Raw genomic sequence first — 19,627 nt, forward strand, 5'->3', positions numbered from 1 at the left:
AGCAGTAGGATAACTTTTCTTAAGAAAATAATAATAATATATTCTTAAACTTTGAAAAAATCATTTATTATGAATCATAAATAATAACAGCAATTCAATTATATTGAACTAGGGAGAGTAAGATTAATTAGGTGGAGATGTTACCAACCATTCTTGTCAAGCTATCACTCCCTCCGTTGGTATTTACTTGTCGTCCTTATTAAAAATAGATGCTTTTTTACTTTGTCATTTCACGAAAACAATGCATTAATTCTTTCTATTTTACCATTTGGATGTCACAATTGATCAACATAAAATAACTAAGTAAATAATTCATAAATGTTCATTGGTCAAATTAGTTAATCACGTAAATTAATCTTGTTGATTTATTGAAAACTTGACTTCAAAAGAACACTAACTAAGGATACAATGGTAAACTTATCTAATTTCTTAAAGAACGTAAAACCAAAAATGGTGACAACTAAATAAGAACAGAGGGAGTATAAGTGTTGCATTAATACGATACTCCTTTGTCTCAAAATACTTTTCATTTTTCATTTTTTAAGAGTCAAATAAAATTTATGTTGTTAAAATTATTAGATTTATTTTTTCAATATAAGAAGAACTACAATTTATAAAAAAATTAATTGTTTTTAAATATTCAGATTTTAGAAAATTAAATTAATGTAATAATTATATTTATTTTTGAGCAGTGAAACGTGACGATTATTTGAGATGAATGGATTGCAATTCACTCTCATCTTTCTATTTTTCGATGTAAATATTGCGACATTTCTAAATGCGAACTGATATTTTTAAGTATAATTTAGTTAAATCTCAGAGTGTTAAGAGTTTATTACGTTATTTCTCTTTCTTTCTTTTTTAAATTATAAAAATCCCTTAAAATTTATTGATTTATGATACATCAATGGACTTCTGGATAAATTAGCAGACATTTGGATACATAGGTGAGGGATGTATCCAAGAGAGGAGGAATGTACCAGAGAAGGGATAGGACTTCCAGATACATCACTGGACTTCCGAATACATCAGCTGACATCCGGATACATAGGAGTGAGATGTATCGGAGATGGAAGAAATGTATCCGAGAGGCAGATAGGTTGTATCAGCGAGAGGAGAGTGATCTATTCGAAAGGGATTTTTGAATTTTTATAAATGATAGGAAATTTTAGAGATTACGGTACAATAAGATGTGTCTTTAGGTAATATGTGTTTAATTTTAATTTATTTGCAAAAGACGACCCTCCTACTTCGCACATTTTAACATTTTATTACTTATTTATTTGTCGAGAATAGATTACCTCTTTTACTATTTGTTTGTTGTTACTCTTGACAGAAAAAATCACAAAAATAATTTCAAATGTCTCGATGAATAAATTAATTCCACCAATATAATTTGTACTATGTTCATGATTTATTTATTTATCTAGGTGATTAATAAAAGTGTAGGGGTTATACATCAGTTTATGCAAACTTTAAGGGCTTATATGCCCTAACAGAAAACATGTGGAGGAAAATTAAATTTCAGATATGTAATTTGGATCACCTGAGATACGGAAAATTTGTATGCATTAGCTGGGCATCTGCCACGTGTCAGGTACCGTGTTGTCACTTTTTAGAATGTCTTTTAGTGGGTCGCAAATTGTCAAGTTGTTTTCCAATGGACAGTTTCCAAATAAAACCACAAATCATTCTGCATTTAAATTTTCATTTTCAAATGTGATAATACTAATAATTATCTATATCCTTCTGTCTCAATTCATATAAGTTAGTTTTACTTAGTGAGTTCATGAAAAAAATTAAAATATTTAAAATTTATGGTCTAAAATTAATCATAAATATTTATGAGGCTATAAATAATTTCATTAGACCATCTTCAACCCTACTCTATTTTTTGTCTCTATTCTCTATATTTGGAGAGTAAAATAGAGAACGTCCTCTCCAATCACTCTCTATTTTACCCTCTACTCTCCGCTTATACAGAGTTGAATAATAGTTATCCAAATTTGGAGAACTACTATTCATACGCTCTATTTCACTTTTTGAATATTATAATATTATTTCTACTATTTTGTAATTAACATATTATTTTTCATATAAGACTATTAATTAAATCTCTAATATTTACAATTCTTTTTAAATGTAATATAACTTTTTTTTAAATATTTTATTTTATATATACTACTTTCATCTCGAATTAATAATATTTTATTTTTAATTTTTTAATTTTTGTCACTTTGTGATACAATTTGATGTTATTATTAATTTCCACTATGAAGAATGCACAAAATTTAAATGATAAGATAAAATTTTAATTTAAAAATATAATACATAACATAATAATTTAAATACAAGATAACAATACAATACAATGCATAACATAATAATTTTAAAAATCACAACAATAACTTAATAATCCGGTAGGTCGTTTCTAGATTTAACGATATTCGAAAAAGGAATTAGTGTATGATTAGAGAAGTTGTGGTTGTGATTATGGTTGTGCTTGTTGATTTCTTTTTTCAATTATTCGTAGTTGTTCTTTAGAAATTTAGAATAAAATATAATTTAATATTAAATAAAAAAAAAAAAAAATTAAATTTTTATATTACATGAAATTATATAGGATGATTATTTGGGTAAAAAGAAAGAAAAGATTTATATTATGGAATACGGAAACAAAAATGAAATAGAAATAATAATATAATATTGATGAGAGAGAGAAGAAGATTCTTTTTTAGAGAGTAAAATATAGAATTGGGTTGGAGTTGATTGTCTGAAAAAAATAGAGAACTCTATATTTGAAGAGTAAAATAGAATGTAGGGTTGGAGATGCCATTAAAGGTAAAATGAGAATTTTATAGTTAAGTTGTTACTCCCTCTATTCCTTATTAACTGAATTTGTGAGACAATACACACTTATTAAGAAAAAACATCCTAGAACATAATTTGAATCACACTTTCCACTATTGTCCTTTGTAAAATAATAAATATAACATTGCAAATAGATCAATTAAATCAAAATCAAATAAGACTCATGGAAATTGCATGAACCCTAATCAAATTAGGTTCTCCGAGAAAATACAAATTTCATTAAAGCAAACGGCAAAATGGAAAAAAAATTCAAACATTTATCTCGAATTTTAAACAACTCAATTATATTGAACAATGAAAAAAGACCAAAAAATTCAATTAATATGATATAGAGGTTTTACTAAATATAAAAATATATCATAAGTAACTGTGGCATCTCAACATGTCTGTTAAAGTATCTTTTGATGTGAGTGGTCGTAAGATTCAGTCTCAAGACCTCAATATGAGACATATAAATTGACACAAAAGGAGTAATTGTCTCTTAATATCAATTCGTTATTTTAATTTTTCTACTCCATTTAAAAAGAATATTTTTTAAAATCTTTTATGACATGTTTAGAAACACTAGATTTAAGTGTATTTGGTACAATCTTCATATTTTTAGTGTAAAATAATAAAATATAATAATTTTTTTTAACTTTTTAAATTTTATGTTAAATTAAATCAGATAAGTAAATTGAGACGGATGGAGTAATGAGACTCATTGTAACGTTTGCAAACCAACTAGTTTAATGAGTATGTACATTTTACTACTGCTCTGATCTGATCTGCATAACCAGACACACACACTCCACTATGTTCTGTGTATTCTGTCAGTATATTTCATGCATATCAATTTCTGAACCATCTTAAAAGTTAAAACAATTAAATTTCCCTTTTAATTATAGTTTTATTAAATATACTATACCAGTTTTAAATAAGTTTGGAATGTAGTATACAGTCATTTGCTGGTAGCCTGCTACTGAGATCTTCTACAGGCTGATTGCTTTTGAGTTTTGGCTCACTTGGTGCATCACAGAATAAGTGAACAAAGTTGTATGTCTTTAATTTGATATAATAATTGTATCACAATTGAAGGATAAGCTAGAGAGTGCGGAAGAATGACAAAAGTCCTATATTGATGGTTGATGAGATACGTCATTTTCTTACAAGGTTTAGGTAAAAAAAAATTCTATTGAGCTAGATTTTGGGGTGTGAGTTATGTCAAAGACTTATCTTAACTTTGTATCATAGCAGGATTTATCTCACCTTATGTTGGTGTCACGCACTAGTTTGCTAAGTTTTTTTTTTACCCTCCCTAGGAGCTCCCACCCCTTTTTGCTCCCTTGGTGACTCGAACTCACAACATTTGGGTTGGAAGTAAGGGTGCTTACCATCCGAGCAACTCCTTCTCGTCACTAGTTTGCTAAGTACTAGGCGTGAGGTGTGGTATTGAGTTAGGTCCTCCCTTTGAGCTAGTTTTTAGGGTGTGAGTTAGGTCTAAGACCCATTGTAACAAGAAGCGATCAGGAGGGAGAGTGAGCAACGGCAGAAGAAATTCCAACAAAGAGATTAAACTATCAAACATGAAATTAAAACATATGGTCTAAATCAGTTTCAAAACGATCTTTTTATTGCATTACTCTCTTCATTTCAAAATAGTTGTCATGTTTCATTTCTCGAGAATTAATTTAACTAATTTTCAAAGTTAAATTAGATTAGATTAGTTCGATATTGAAATTAATATTTAGATATTTAAAAACTATGTAGAAATTACTATAAATTTCAAATTTTCTCATAAAAGTATTGGTCAAAGTTCATATTATTTGACTCTAAAAAAATAAATTGTAACAAGTAATTTAAAATGAAGGGAGTATAAGTTTTTCTTATGTCAAAAGGAAGTCAATCATTTCTTTACTTACATAAACAAACATTTTTAGTTATGTGCTTAATTTCTTTGAACAAGATACTACTCATAGCTTATTTGTCTAAATTTAATAAACTTATTTTGAAAAATATCTTTCTGATGAGAATCAATTTGTATTTGATTAATCATTTTTGAAAAATACTTGTGAACGACAATTTTTTATATTTGACCAAACTTTTTAAAATTGCTTGTAAGTGTGTTTTCTTAAAAATATTATTGAAAAAATTACTTTTTAAAATTATGAAAACAGTTTTTGCTATTCTCCACTTATATTTATTTAATTTCTCTCAAAACTTTACCTAATACCTCACCTTTTAAAAACAAATACTTGTATATTTTTTAAAAAAATTAACAAATTTAATATTAAAGTATGGGCATCACTGAAAATCAAAAGGAGGATCTGATTGTTTGTTGTTTGGTTGATGATAAGGAGAAGTAGTGAAAGGGGGAGGAGTTAAAAAGGGGGAAGAAGTTAAATATAAGTTTGTCGTCATCAAAAAGGGAAAAATGTTATTTTGAGTTGACTTTGAAATTTTGACGATTTAACAAAATTTGAGATCTAACAAGGGACCAAATCTCAGGAAAGACTGAGAGTTTCCGTACATGAAAAAGACAGTTGTCTAAAGCCCACAACCTGCAACTCTATAACACCTGTTATGGTTGGTGTGCGTCTCTCGTAAGGCAGCAGACTCTCAACCAAGCATTGCTCCAACACTTTTTGTCCATCCTATAATATGTCCATTCCTCATTGACACAAACTCAAGTTTTGCAATAAAAAATTTCACAAAGCAAAAATCATTATCTCAAGGAAATATTACTCGAAGAACATCAAGGAACCTGAAAGAGTTATCATCGTACTTAGTTGTTGTTTGAGTTTATATTTTTGTGTTTATTCTTGTAAGATTAATTCCTAAGCTATAACGAACTAGATCAATTTCAATCCTTGACAATCATTCCGGAGCTTAGCTAGAGTTAGCTATGTCGGATTCTTGAAATCTTAGATCAACTAGAAATAGTTGGTTTAGTGGGGAATAGAGTTATTGCTTAGTTTAGTTGGGTAACAAAGTTGTTATTGTGAGGGAGAATACATTAAGAGTTTAATTCCTAGATTACTAGATATTTGTAATCTGAAGCTTTTCTCCTTTATAGGTAATGGAGTTGGGTTGAAATTCTATGAGACAGGTCGTGATTTTCTCTTCTCTTGAGCATGAGGCGGGGTTTCCAAGTTAAACTCTTGTGTTTGTTTTAGTTTCAGTTATTTATTTTCCACATTGTTATTCTTTCAAGGGACCTGGTCCATTGACCGTTAATAAACGCGTACATTTTATCATTTAACCTCTCAAAAATTTGGTCATAATGGTAATTGTTTTAAGACCAAGTAGCTCCAATCCTATGGTATTTTAGGTATATAAATTTTTTTTAAGAAATCAATAAAGATAAACAACAGAAAAATTACTTGTCAGATTAATTATTGGCCAAAAAGAATCCGTAGTGCTTAGTTTACACTGTGAATAAATAACATATTATTTCAATGACAACAAAAACTAAATTATTTATCCTTTTACGTTAAATTTTTCATTAAACCATTATGAACAAATTTAAATATTAAAAGATAATCTCAAAACTGTTGGAGAATCATTAGACTCAAGCAAAAGTTGTTCAACTCTTCAAGAATATATCGTCAAATAATTATTTAATTACCAGCAAATACGTTTTATGACTAAGAAATTAGGTTTAAGCCTTTTTTTAATTGGTGAACCTCCCCAGTTTTAGATTAATCGAAATAGAAAAAGAAAAATCGAAGTATAAAAAAAAAAAACTTATTGGTCCTTACTCCTAATTAATATACCAAATTCGTAAGCCTAAGCTTTTGTCAGACTAAAGAACCTTTTTTTTTTAGTTTCAATCATGTGTCCGATATTTATATTTAATTTCGTCTAAAATCGAATTTATACCTTGCATGACTCATTTCTGGATACAGCTCCAATTGGATTTTCCCATTCTTGAGGACTGGAAGATATATTTTACAATTATATAGATGGTGTATTTTTTCTTGTCTCCACTTTTTTACTTATATTCTATTTATTTATTAAAATGATTTTTGATCAGTTTGTAAATTTGAAAGAGAGGGTATATCTATTAAGTGTAGAGCTAAATATATGTGGATTGACAATTTCTTAAATGGATGATAGTTAAATTGTATAAATTATAGGAACCACATATTATAAGTACTAAATAACATCCTATCCCTTCTAGTTTTCTATTTACCAAAAATCCCTTAAAAATGATGTTTGCGGGATACATAGCGGTGTGCATGGGATACATTAGGCTTGATACATTTCACATAGCGGGATACATAGCGTTGTGCACGGGATACATTAGGTTTGATACATAGCGTTGTGCACGGGATACATTAGGTTTGATACATAGCGTTGTGCACGGGATACATTAGGTTTGATACATAGCGTTGTGCACGGGATACATTAGGTTTGATACATAGCGTTGTGCACGGGATACATTAGGTTTGATACATAGCGTTGTGCACGGGATACATTAGGTTTGATACATAGCGTTGTGCACGGGATACATTAGGTTTGATACATAGCGTTGTGCACGGGATACATTAGGTTTGATACATAGCGTTGTGCACGGGATACATTAGGTTTGATACATAGCGTTGTGCACGGGATACATTAGGTTTGATACATAGCGTTGTGCACGGGATACATTAGGTTTGATACATAGCGTTGTGCACGGGATACATTAGGTTTGATACATAGCGTTGTGCACGGGATACATTAGGTTTGATACATAGCGTTGTGCACGGGATACATTAGGTTTGATACATAGCGTTGTGCACGGGATACATTAGGTTTGATACATAGCGTTGTGCACGGGATACATTAGGTTTGATACATAGCGTTGTGCACGGGATACATTAGGTTTGATACATTCCACATAGCGGGATACATAGCGTTGTGCACGAGATACATGCGGGATACATAGGTAAAATAAGGGATTTTTGAAAATTTTGAAATAAGTAGGGATAAATGGATATTAAGGTAAGTAAAGGAGTGTAGTTAAGTAATTTGTCCTAAATTAATTGATGCTCCTGAAAATAAAAAACAAATAGCAGAACAGTAATGGGCTTATATGTCCTCATAGTCTCAATCTCTAATCAGAGTAAGCCCAGAAAGAGCCCATATATCGAGCCCACGTAAGTCCTGATTGAGAGAGGGTTAACCCATATCCCGTATCCGCCTATGCGGGATTTTAGCTCCGCCCTTGATGACATTGGCTAGAAACTCTTATATTTACGTCAACTAAATTAATTTTATCAGTTATATATTAAAGTTTAAGTATGTATTATTTTGCATAATAAACTCGAAATATAAAAAAATCTATATATGAACTAACCGGAGGAGTTAATCTTTTATCCTTTAACTTGCTGTGGATAATTGGGTTTAGTGTTTCATCTAATCAACTTGCCTGTTTCAGAAGCTAAAACTTTTTAGGAAAAGAGATTATTGATGGATTGTTATGGGAAAAGAAAAAGGGAAATTATCTCTTTTAGAGCACGTTCGGATAGGCTGAAAAAAGAAGAAGTCAAACTTTAAATGACATATAAGTTAAAAATAAAAAGCAGAGGGAATCCTACTTTTGGTTTTTAACCTTTTAAAGTTATTTTGAACTTATTTTAAGTTATTTTTAACTTTGTCAAACACTCTTAAAAACTAAAAATAACTTAAAAGTAGGTTTAACCAACATTTAAATCAATCCAAACAGGTTCTTTAGTCCCCTCAAATATCAATAACTTCTAAATTTGGGGATAAAGATCCGGTCAAGTATAATTAGGTCAAATAATGTTCAATGGCCCTTATAGATTCATGTCATGTGTACTATATAATAATTTATGGTTGAGATCCATTTAAAGAGGAACTTTCGCAAATAGCCACTATTATAAACTTAATTATGCTTCATAGCTATAGTTTGCATATTTATGGGTTGTAGCTACAATTTAAGCTATCTCGTTTGTATAATTCGCATATTTGTATAAATTCGCAGGTTTGTATAATTCGCGGGTACATTTGTATAATTAAGTTATTTTTGTATAAACTCAAAATAACGAATTTATACAATTACAAACATCAGAAGTGTAAACAGTTATACAAATTATATTATACAAATTCTGAATTATACAAAAGTTATACAAATTATATTATCAAAATCTGAATTATACAATGTGCGAATTATACAAAACTAAAAAGCTGAGCTGCGTAATTATGACTAAAAGTAATAGCGAATTGTAATTAAGGCAAACTATAGATATGTTAAGTAATTAATTATTATATGTTTGCTTATATACGTAATTTAACTTTCACAAATAGCCATTATAATAAACTTAATTATGCTTCATAGCTATAATTTGCATATTTATGGGTTGTAGCTACAATTTAAGCTATTTTGTTTGTATAATTCGCGGATTTGTATAAATTTGCAAGTTTGTATAACTCGTGGGGACATTTGTATAATTCAGTTATTTTTGTATACACTCAAATATCGAATTTACACAATTACAAACTTCAGAAGTGTAAGCAGTTATACAAATTATATTATACAAATTCTGAATTATACAAAAGTTATACAAATTATATTATACAAATTCTGAATTATACAAACGTGCGAATTATACAAAACTAAAAAGTTGGGCTGCGTAATTATAGCTAAAAGTAGGCCGCGAATTATAATTAAGACAAACTGTAGCTATGTTATGTAATTAACTATTATATGTTTGCCTATACGCGTAATTTTCCCTTGTATACTTATCTTAATAATAAAAATAACAAAGATGTCAACTATTTTTATTTTTTAAAACTATCAAATAAAGCAATATTAACGCTATTCTTTTAGTTTCTTTCTCTGTGATATCGACTATCACTATTGTTTTTTTCTCCGATTATTGCATTATTTCATTTTTGTTACTACTCTTTCTCTTATTTGTTGTTTACTACTTTGCATTTCGAATTATTCTGCTGTTATTGCTCTCCTATCTGTATCCCCCTTTTTCGAACTATTTGGTAGCTTTATTTAAGGTTAAGGTCTAACGGAAACAAACTCTCTATCTCTACGAAATAAGGATAACTTTAGCGTACCCTTTACCCTTTTTAAATCATACTTATGAAATTACACTAAATATATTATTGATGAGTATCATTTCTATCCAACTTGATTGGACACATAAAAGACGCTTGGTATTCATATTTTTTTACCAATACTTGTAAAAAGGGTGATAAAAAGGAGGGATGTTGTGAATTCTCAGTAACAAACTTGCAGCATTGATCTTACCATACTTGTAAAAAAATGAATGCATATTTTCAATTGATTGGTATGGTCTTCTCAAAAGGTACGAGGTATGGCGGATAAAAAGTCAGAAAGTCCGCATATTCCTGCCAATCTTAATTTTTTTTCTTGAAAATATTAGCTTGGGTACACTTAATTGCTTTATTTGATAGTTTTACAAAATAAAAATAGTTGACAGCTTTATTGTTTTTATTATTAAAATGAGTATATAATTTAAATGGATCTCAACCATAAATTATTATATAGTACACATGACATGAATCCATAAAGCCATTGAACATTACTTGACCTAATTATACTTGACCGAATCTTTATCCTAAATTTGGTCCTTGTTATTTTTGGTCAAGTACATTTTCACCTTCAATTAATTTATTATGGTTTTTACTTCTTGGACAAATTATAGTAAGTTGGTAATCAAAGGTTTAAATTAATCATAATACATCACTATTTCACCTACTTCCAATTGATGGTCAATAATAATATAAGAAGCAAGATTTATTACTAGCTTTTAGTGTTTATACCAAACTATTAAATTCTCTTTCTGTTTCATAATAAGTGATATTTTTAGCTTGAACATACCATTTATTAAATTACTTACTCTTAAAAAATAAGAAGAGTTTCTATTTACTTATAATTAACTGACTTAAAAAAGAAGCAACTCTTTAATGAATTCTTGATTAGGTAAAACTTAGCCTATTTAAATGAGGATAAAATTGATAAATTACCCCTTTTGATTTTGTGATAAACTAATTATTTTAAAACAAAATGAAAATACGACAGCAACAATTTTGAAAGCAAGAAAGTACAAAATAAATGTAATTCAACCACAAATTTGTGACTTTATTATGATTAAATGACAAAATAAATTATTGCATTTAATATAAATATTGAATGACTTGACTTCCCATTGTGATGCACACAAAAGAATATGAAGCAATTCTATTAAAATATTGCTTCCTCTTCCATTTTTGTTAAAAAAAAGTAATAAGTTATATTTTAATTTATTATTTTCTAGGTAAGAAAAAAAATCTATTTTGTAGGACCTATAAATAACTAATCTTATTAATCAAAAATAAAATTAATTTGCCATTTGGGTTGGTAGCACATGCGAAGGAGTTTTGCCAACTCAAAACACCAATCTCATTGAGGAGTTCTGTCCAACCTGTTTTTACATTTATATCCTCGAGTTTCACATCTCCTTCACCACTCGATATCGTAAATTTAGTCATGATATAAGGGTAATAATGGAATAAAAAAGTTAATTAGCTAAGATTTCCTTCCACCAAAGTCTCGAAAATATTATTATTCAAATCTCATAAGATTACCTAAAACAAGCCCAGAAAATAATTAATTTCATTTTCCTCATTGTCAGGTTCTTCGGCGGTGACTAAAAATCTCCGATCATTCTCAGTGAAGAACAAAAAAATAAAAATAAAACCCTAGATAAGTTTGGGTAATTGGTTCAGACGTAGCCATGACCACCGGTGAATTCATCAATATTTATCCCACAGAGCTCAAATTTCCATGTAAGCACATAGTTTTTTTTAATTGTTTGCTATCATAAGTTTCTTTTTCGTCAGATTTTAACGATTTTTTGTTCAATTTATTGATGGGTTTCGCTTAGCTAATCGAGTACCAATGTGGGTTTTATCCCTTTTGATTTCTTGGCGAATGTTAACCATTAGGGAGAATCATGCTTATTTAGCTGAGTTTTGATTAATTTGGGTATTGATTTTTTTGTTGTTCGTGGGTTTGTATTGAAAAGTTGAGTTGAGGAAGCAGAGTGCATGTTCTATGCAATTAAGTAACAAGACTGATCAATACATTGCATTCAAGGTAACTAATTTGGAGATTTATTAGCTTAATTTAATCAACCCAAGTTATGTTAGATGTGTAAAATGTTGAGTTGTTCTCTTCTGTGTTGGAAAGGTTAAGACGACCAACCCCAAGAAGTACTGTGTTAGGCCTAATGCTGGTGTTGTTTTGCCTGGATCTTCATGCAATGTCACAGGTAACATTTCCTTTCTATTTGTTCGTTGATTGCCTCTTTTGAATTACCCCTTCTGTCCCAATTTATTTGACGTGTTTCTTCTTTTGTGATGTCCTAATATTGAAGTCAAATTAATATCTTTTAACTCAGTGTATTGTGAAATGCAATTATATAGAATTTGAAGGAGATTGTATTAGATACAGGCAACAAAATGTAGTTGAATTGATTCTTTAATATATAAGTTGTGGTGGATTTTGTAGTTACAATGCAAGCGCAGAAAGAGGCACCTCCTGATATGCAGTGTAAGGATAAGTTTCTAATTCAGAGTGCTATAGCACCCACTGGTACAACTAATAAAGATGTCACTCCAGAGATTGTGAGTTGCTTACAACCATTAAGCAATGTTTTTCTGGCTCTTTTAGTATTATGGTTTACTGAAATTGGTATTTTCCATTTGCTTCTAGTTCAATAGGGAGGATGGAAAAGTTATTGATGAATTTAAACTGAGGGTTGTTTATGTTCCCGCAAACCCTCCCTCTCCCGTGCCAGAAGGGTCTGAAGAAGGTGGTTCTCCCAGGACATCGTTGACTGAAGATGATAGTAAAAGCACTTCACTTCCAGAAGCAGTAAGTGTCTGAATTTATATTTTTTTTGTGATTCTTCCCCAACCATGAGCTAAGCTAAAGTTCTCTTCTTGACCTTAATATTAGGTGTCACGATCGTTGGAGGAGTCCAAAGCAAAATCATCCCCTTCAGAGGTGAAACATATTGCTTTCAGATAAAAAAAAAATTACATCAATCTGTGCATGCATGCTGCAGACCTATTGGTTCTGTATTATCGTAGAAGCTGCACTGTCAAGTTTACCTAATTCTTTAATATGTTTCTAGGAAATGAGGTTATGGGAAGAGAACTATTCACTTTTGATTTAACTGTCATTAGACGAATGGTTCTAGGAATGAGGTTAAGGGAAGCAAACTATTCAGTTCTGGAATGGATTTCTAAACCGTCCTTTGGAGAAGTGGTATTCTCATATTAATATTTTTTAAAACATAATGATCCTGACCTGACAGTGCAGTCAAAAATATTCCTTTCATAGTGCCTTATCAGCAGCTTGATGCCTAACGGAATGGATGATAATTTTGGGTTTCTATATTGAAGTTTAGGTGAATTCACATCAACAACATACCCAGTGTAATCCACAAGTGGGGTCTGGGAGGGTAGAGTGGATGCAAAACCCTTACCCCTACCTTGTGGAGGTAGAGAGACTGTTTCTGAAAGATCCCCGGCTCAAGTGCTTCCCCATAAATTTAGCAAAACTAAATGAACCTTTCCTCTTGTTTTCTGAAAACCAGATGCCTCCTCCCCTGCTCCTGAAAGTTAAAGGTGAATGCTCTGTAGATTTGGTACAAGCTGAATGCTGATAGGTTCCTGCTTTTCCCATGCCAGATATTTGTGAAGTTCATCTACCGGTTGAACCCTGATCCGTCTGGTATCTTTCTTGGATGGTTTCAGCTCCACAATTTCTCTGCGTCGGCACAAGATTTCAGAATTCTCTATGTGCCATTTCAGCGTCTTTTCTGAACCTCTTCCTTTAACCTTCTTAAACGAGTGCAAAGAAAGAATACTCTCTCTTTCATTCCGAAAAGAAGTTAATTTTGCAACTCCCGATTGCATCATTTTGTTAGAACTAGACGGCAAGTTGAGAATTTACTTAAATGCTTGATCATAATAGACATGGTGATGGTGAAACTTGCACTTTTGGGGACCTGAGAGAGGGCTGGGAATATAGGTCAAGAGTGGGAGAAGTGGAGGTCGATGGCAGGGGTGGCTATGGTTAAGAGAAGGGTGACAAGGTTGAGGGAAGGAGGGGGTTGGAAAGGTTTGCTGGGGCATGGGGTAAGTTGGGGAAAGGGAGCCTTGCTGGGCCATGAGAGCTGTGGACAAGGGAGGTTAGTGACCCACCTAGAGATATGAATGGGTTGGGTCAACCCATTAAAGGTTGAAACCAATCAGCTTTGGTTTTCTTCATTTTTCGTCTCTTAAAATTTAAGCAAATTCTAATATATTGTAAGGTTAAATTAGAATGAAATTTATAATTTCTGTTGACATGATTGTGGTTTAAAACATGTAGTATAAGTTAAGGGCTGTATCTCAAAGGAGTATTCAAATAAGCATGGAGGTCTAAGTAATTCTGCTCTTCCTATGATACCTCCTTACAATTAAGTCTATCTGCTTATCAATACTATCACGATATCCTCTCCTTTCCTTTGCCCTCCTGACTTCTTTCCGATGCCACTTTTTTAGCTTTCCATTGGAACTCCTTATGGAAAATTTCCAAGATGGATAACTTTAACCAAGAACCCCAATACGCAGGGGGGGAGCCACCAAGTACTAAGAGGGTTCGGACGAACCCCCTTCGGTGGAATATTATATTAATTATACATGGTTAAAATAATTTTTTATGTATATATAGTAGATGTCAAACCCCCTTCATCTACTTTGTGTGCCTATTTCTACAGATTTTGAACCCCCTTATTGAAAATTCTGGCTCCGCCACTGCCAATACTGATTTCAGGTCTTTCTCCAACATTTGTCATTATAACTACCACCCAAATGTTGACAATAGCATATTCACAGGTTAATTTTCAGAATCGAGTCCCAAGTGTCAGGTAGACTCATTCCCTTCTCCTCTATACCCTGCTACCTGGAGTATTTAGTTTGCTTTACGTACTTATCTCTGACCCATAACAGAAGGATAATAGATCTTCCCGAATTCATTAAATCATGCCTAACATTGAGTCTATCCAATACACACATTTTTAGTTTTTGTAATTTAGGCAAGGTATATGTTTATTGGAATTTGGATATCTTTCTCTGATGTGAATAAAACTTTACAGAGGTTTGTCCACAGTAGAATAGTCCACATGGTTATTCAAGATTTGACACATTTCGCTGTGTTTGTGATGATGGCTAATGGGTTGATTTATGTTTTTGGACATATGGAGTAGGGCCTTTATCTATGAGTGCAGAAAAGGCTGAGATGATAAGTTAGAAAGAAGTAATAAGTAAGGTTAACACATTGTGGGACCACAGAATTTATGTAGTTCCAGATGCAATGAATAATTTTACCTAATGTTGGGATAATGAGCAAACATTTAAGAATCTTGTCTTCGTACTTCCTTTTCTGTTTTTTTTTTTATAAAACAAAGATAAGACTATAATGGTGTTAAAGGCTGGGACTTGGGAGGACGAAATCATGATTTATCATGTTCTGGAGTTGGTTTCTTTGAAAATAATTGCTGATCATCCAGGTACTGTGCTGATAACAAGTAGAATGGTCTATCCTTGTGTTAGATTCTGGTCATTCTAATTAGAATATCACGAGTGCTCTTTCTCTTCCCTTCCTTTTTTAAAAAACCTTTTTCAGATTTTCTTAAATCATCTAACACTTAGCGAGCTCTTCACATAATCTGATATAATATAATATTTATATGGGCATTTTATTGATATATTGGAAAAGAAGATCTACTTTTTAAATTTTGTCGATAGAATCCACACAAGAAATTTTGAAAATAAAAGTGATACTCGTAGATGAAGAAGCTAAAAGTTAACCAGGTAACAATGAGATATTTGTGTGAATTATTAACAGGAAACTGCTGGAGATACTCAATCACCTTTATCTCTTATAAAAGTAGTCAAATAACTAGTTATAACTCAAGAGTTATTGACATTAATAGAACATAAACATGAGAAAATTGCGAGAGCCGGAATTATTCTATCAAGTTATTGACATTAATAAAAACAAACATGAGAAAATTATGACCGGAATTATTCTATTGAGTAATTACTGAACTTTTTAACCATAAAAAGATGTCTTTTCAGTTTTTTCGCTCTTGTATATTTGGGAAAAAGACCATATGCGCATTGTGTAATTTTGTGACATCATCTTTAGCCTTCAACCGAGGCCCAATGTGAGTTAATGAGTCTGGTGCTTCCTGTTACCCCAATTTGATTTCGTTGATCGTCAAGGACATATTGACATCCACAATTTTTCAAGTTGAAGCTTAACATGTATGATCTGTAGTAGCAGCTAGCACAATTTTCTTCTGTTGATTTCTCCTGGATGATTGAATATCCTTACTTCCTACAACTACTTCCTGGCACAATGTATTTCAACTGAAAGCTGTTTTTATCAAGTTAGTTTATGAACAATCTTTAACAAATACTTTCACTTTAGGCATGGTCTTTGATTTCGAGGTTGACTGATGAGAAAGCTTCTGCTCTTCAACAAAATCAGAAATTACGTCAGGAATTGGTACGTTTAGTGACCTTATGAAATTATGAGTCTTCAAGTTTTTGACTTGTCACTTTTTGAATTTGCTTTATCGAATTCTACTCTTTCCCCATCTCTTGGTTAAAGTTCATTTATTATTTGCTTGATTGGGGCTGGATGAAAGTATCTTTGTTTTGATGAATATGATAAAAGAATGATCTTTTAGTGAATAATAGTGATGATGCTTCAAGTAGCTTCTACTTTTGCCACTTTATTCCTTGTGATGGTGATGTTCTATCTTCATAAAATACTGGTTTGAAATGATGGAGGGAATTCCTATTGCTTCTTGGACGTGAAGACATATCTGGAGTCTAGTGCATGCATTCTGTTTGGTGAAATTTCCTTGTTTGCCCTAGTTGGAGGTAATAAATTTGTTAAACCATGGGTGATATTAATTTGAGATTTTCTTACTTGTTCAAATATGGAACTATAGAAGTTTGAGTGAAATGGCTGTTCGTAAGCTACCACGGACACTATCGTCATTGGAATTTTTTTTCGAGTGAAGCGGTGGTTAGTGGTTGGTACCTATGCATCGCCTTTCTCTTGACCATATACGTTACCATAAATAGCCCCTCTACCCCACAAAGGTAGGGGTAAGATCGTAAGGTCTGCCTACATCCTACCCTACCCAGAGCCCACTCATGGGATTACACTGGGTATGTTGTTGTTCTTGTAGTAATAGGGGCTTGGAAAGTGGGGAAGGAACCAGAGTTCTGAGTGGTTTCAGTTGTGAGTGGTTATGATGAGGAGGTGACTTTATATACATGCAGTTAAACGAGTTGTTCTGGGGAGTACTTTTGGGAAGGTTTTTGTGCTTTAAATACTAGTATAATTACCAACTTGGGAACACATGCTAGCAGTTAGATGTAATATTGCTTGTGTATTCACTTGTATAATGGTGATTGGGAAGAACGCAAGTTTTCAACTTTTTTCAATTTGATCCATTTCTTTCCAATACAAATGAAAATCTTATCATCTCTGAGATTGAGTTGCACAGTCCATGCCGTAGTTTGAAATGTGATATTTCCTTAGCTAATTGCACATCAATTTGATTTAGAAGGTGTGATCTTTACTCATGAGAAAAAGATTGTGTGATATAATATACTTGGATAAAGGGTGCCTACAGAGTCCCTATTCCCTACAGAATGAAGGAAATATAATGAAGCGTGTAGTTCCAGTTAAGACCATAGAATTGTAACCCATGCCAAAATTATCATGTCATTATAATTAGTTGTTTTATATTGTGCATGAATCTATGGTCCTTTGGTGTAACTGATGGTCAATGGTGCAATCAAAATGAGCAGCATATTCTGAAGCATGTCCATGAGGTTTTTATTTTGATATTATTTTTTGTACCCTCTGGAAGGGATTCACAAAGATTCCAAAATCAGCAATTGTAATTGGAGAAGAGAAAATTATTAGTGTCCCAAGAAACCTTAATATTTTCTAGAACTGGTTTTGGAAATATGTTATGATTGTTTTCCTTGGATGATTGTAAATACAGCTTCTTACTCTACAATTTTGCAGGAGCTGGTAAGAAAAGAAATCAACAAAAGCAATGCTGGTGGCGTCTCAATGTTGTTTGTCGTGCTGATTGGTCTTATAGGTCTTTTGGTTGGGTATCTGATCAAGAAGACATAGTTGGAAGGAGATACTCTTTGGTTCATTAGTTGCGTGCCCAGAAAAACTTAACGGCATTCGAGAATTCTATTTTTCCCCCCTTTCTCTTCACAGACTTGTGCATTTCTGTAGGTCATTATGCAGTCATCTATAGTGTAAAAATGTTATTAGTCCATTATGGGCATTCGAAGACTTGATTCGATTTGATCTAGGGGTAGGTAATGGATACAACCTTCTTATTCATTGGACTTATTTGATTCTTGTGAACAAATATTCTTCAAAAAATGCTTTTATATTTCCCATGCTTTTCTTGAATTATAAACTTTATATTCTTTCGCAGGTTAATTGCTCGAGTTTATTTGAACAGAATGTGTGTACAAGATCACATAAATTCAGAAAAAAGTAAAAAGAGGTAATAGTTTGTGAAGAAACTGAATTGATAATCGATGAAGCTAAAACATGGAATTTCAAACTGTACTAGGACAAATAAAAAGAAGAAACTCCCTTGATTGTGGAATAATAACTCTAAATCATGACTATTGTTGTTTTCGATCGTCAAAGAAAACTGGTTTTTGTTGAGTATCAACCTTGTTGGATTTGCCATAAGGATTATAGGTCTCTTCAAGATTTTTGGCCTTGACAATAGCAGCCTCCTTAAATTGGTTGAAAGTTGGAACATCATAAGTTTGACACAAATATACACCAAAAGCAGTGCCCGCCATGAATGTTACTGTCGTCCCCATTAATCCCATCTTCAATTGAATTGTTGAACAGATGGTGTTTTTTTGCTTTTGATTTTTTAGTGCAAAATTTTGGACTTTGATTTATAGGGGTTTGTTTGTTACGGTGTCTTGTTCTCCAAGAGGTTTTTTTTTTTTTTTTTTTAAATTTTTGACCCCTTCTCCAAGATTCCAAAAATCCAAAGTAAATAAGAATACTACTACAGTATTTGTTTTGTTTGTGTCAAATTGTGACTCAGATAGTTTGCCTTTTTTTTAATGGGCCAACGAAACATAATTAATAGTTGAACAAGTCAAAATACCATGTAATTTAAGTTTATACAGCACAAGAACCATTAAAAGAAAATAAAAATTGATTACTAATTTAACTTGTACACAAACAGCAAAGTGAATAGCTAGAAAATATTTTCCCTTAAGGGTGTGTTTGGTATGAAGGAAAACATTTTCCGATTTTCTCATGTTTGGTTGGGTTAAATGTTTTGGAAAATGTTTTTTCAAATCAACTCATTTTCCTCAAATTTAAGGAAATTGACTTCCCTTCAAAACTTAGGAAAAACATTTTCCAAAACTCTCTTCCAATTTCAAATTACAATTGCTTTTTTGTTGAAAAAGTCAATTTATTTTGTCCCTACCCTCAAACCAGTCCCAAACCACCCCTCCCCCCAAAAAAAATAAAAATTTAAAGCTTGTTTTTAAATTCAATTTTTTTACCCCACCCTCACCCCCTCCCAAAAAAATATTAAAAACTGTTTTTAAAAGATATTTTTAATTTCAATTTTTTATTTTTTTACCCCCACCCACTACC

The 19,627-nt window shown here is 31.6% G+C and overlaps 1 protein-coding gene across 1 annotated transcript; it reads left to right on the plus strand.

Moving 5' to 3' along the window:
• Nucleotides 1-11,450: 11,450 nt before the first annotated feature.
• Nucleotides 11,451-18,384, plus strand: LOC102605522 (vesicle-associated protein 1-3). The gene is made up of 8 exons (XM_006347830.2): nt 11,451-11,664; nt 11,904-11,974; nt 12,068-12,149; nt 12,389-12,504; nt 12,593-12,754; nt 12,839-12,886; nt 16,367-16,444; nt 17,990-18,384. The coding sequence occupies exons 1-8, from the start codon at nt 11,613-11,615 to the stop codon at nt 18,101-18,103; spliced, it is 723 nt and encodes a 240-aa protein (XP_006347892.1). The 5' UTR covers nt 11,451-11,612; the 3' UTR covers nt 18,104-18,384.
• Nucleotides 18,385-19,627: the final 1,243 nt, after the last annotated feature.

This window comes from Solanum tuberosum, unplaced genomic scaffold (genome assembly GCF_000226075.1).
Source record: "Solanum tuberosum cultivar DM 1-3 516 R44 unplaced genomic scaffold, SolTub_3.0 scf00095, whole genome shotgun sequence".
NCBI lineage: Eukaryota > Viridiplantae > Streptophyta > Magnoliopsida > Solanales > Solanaceae > Solanum > Solanum tuberosum.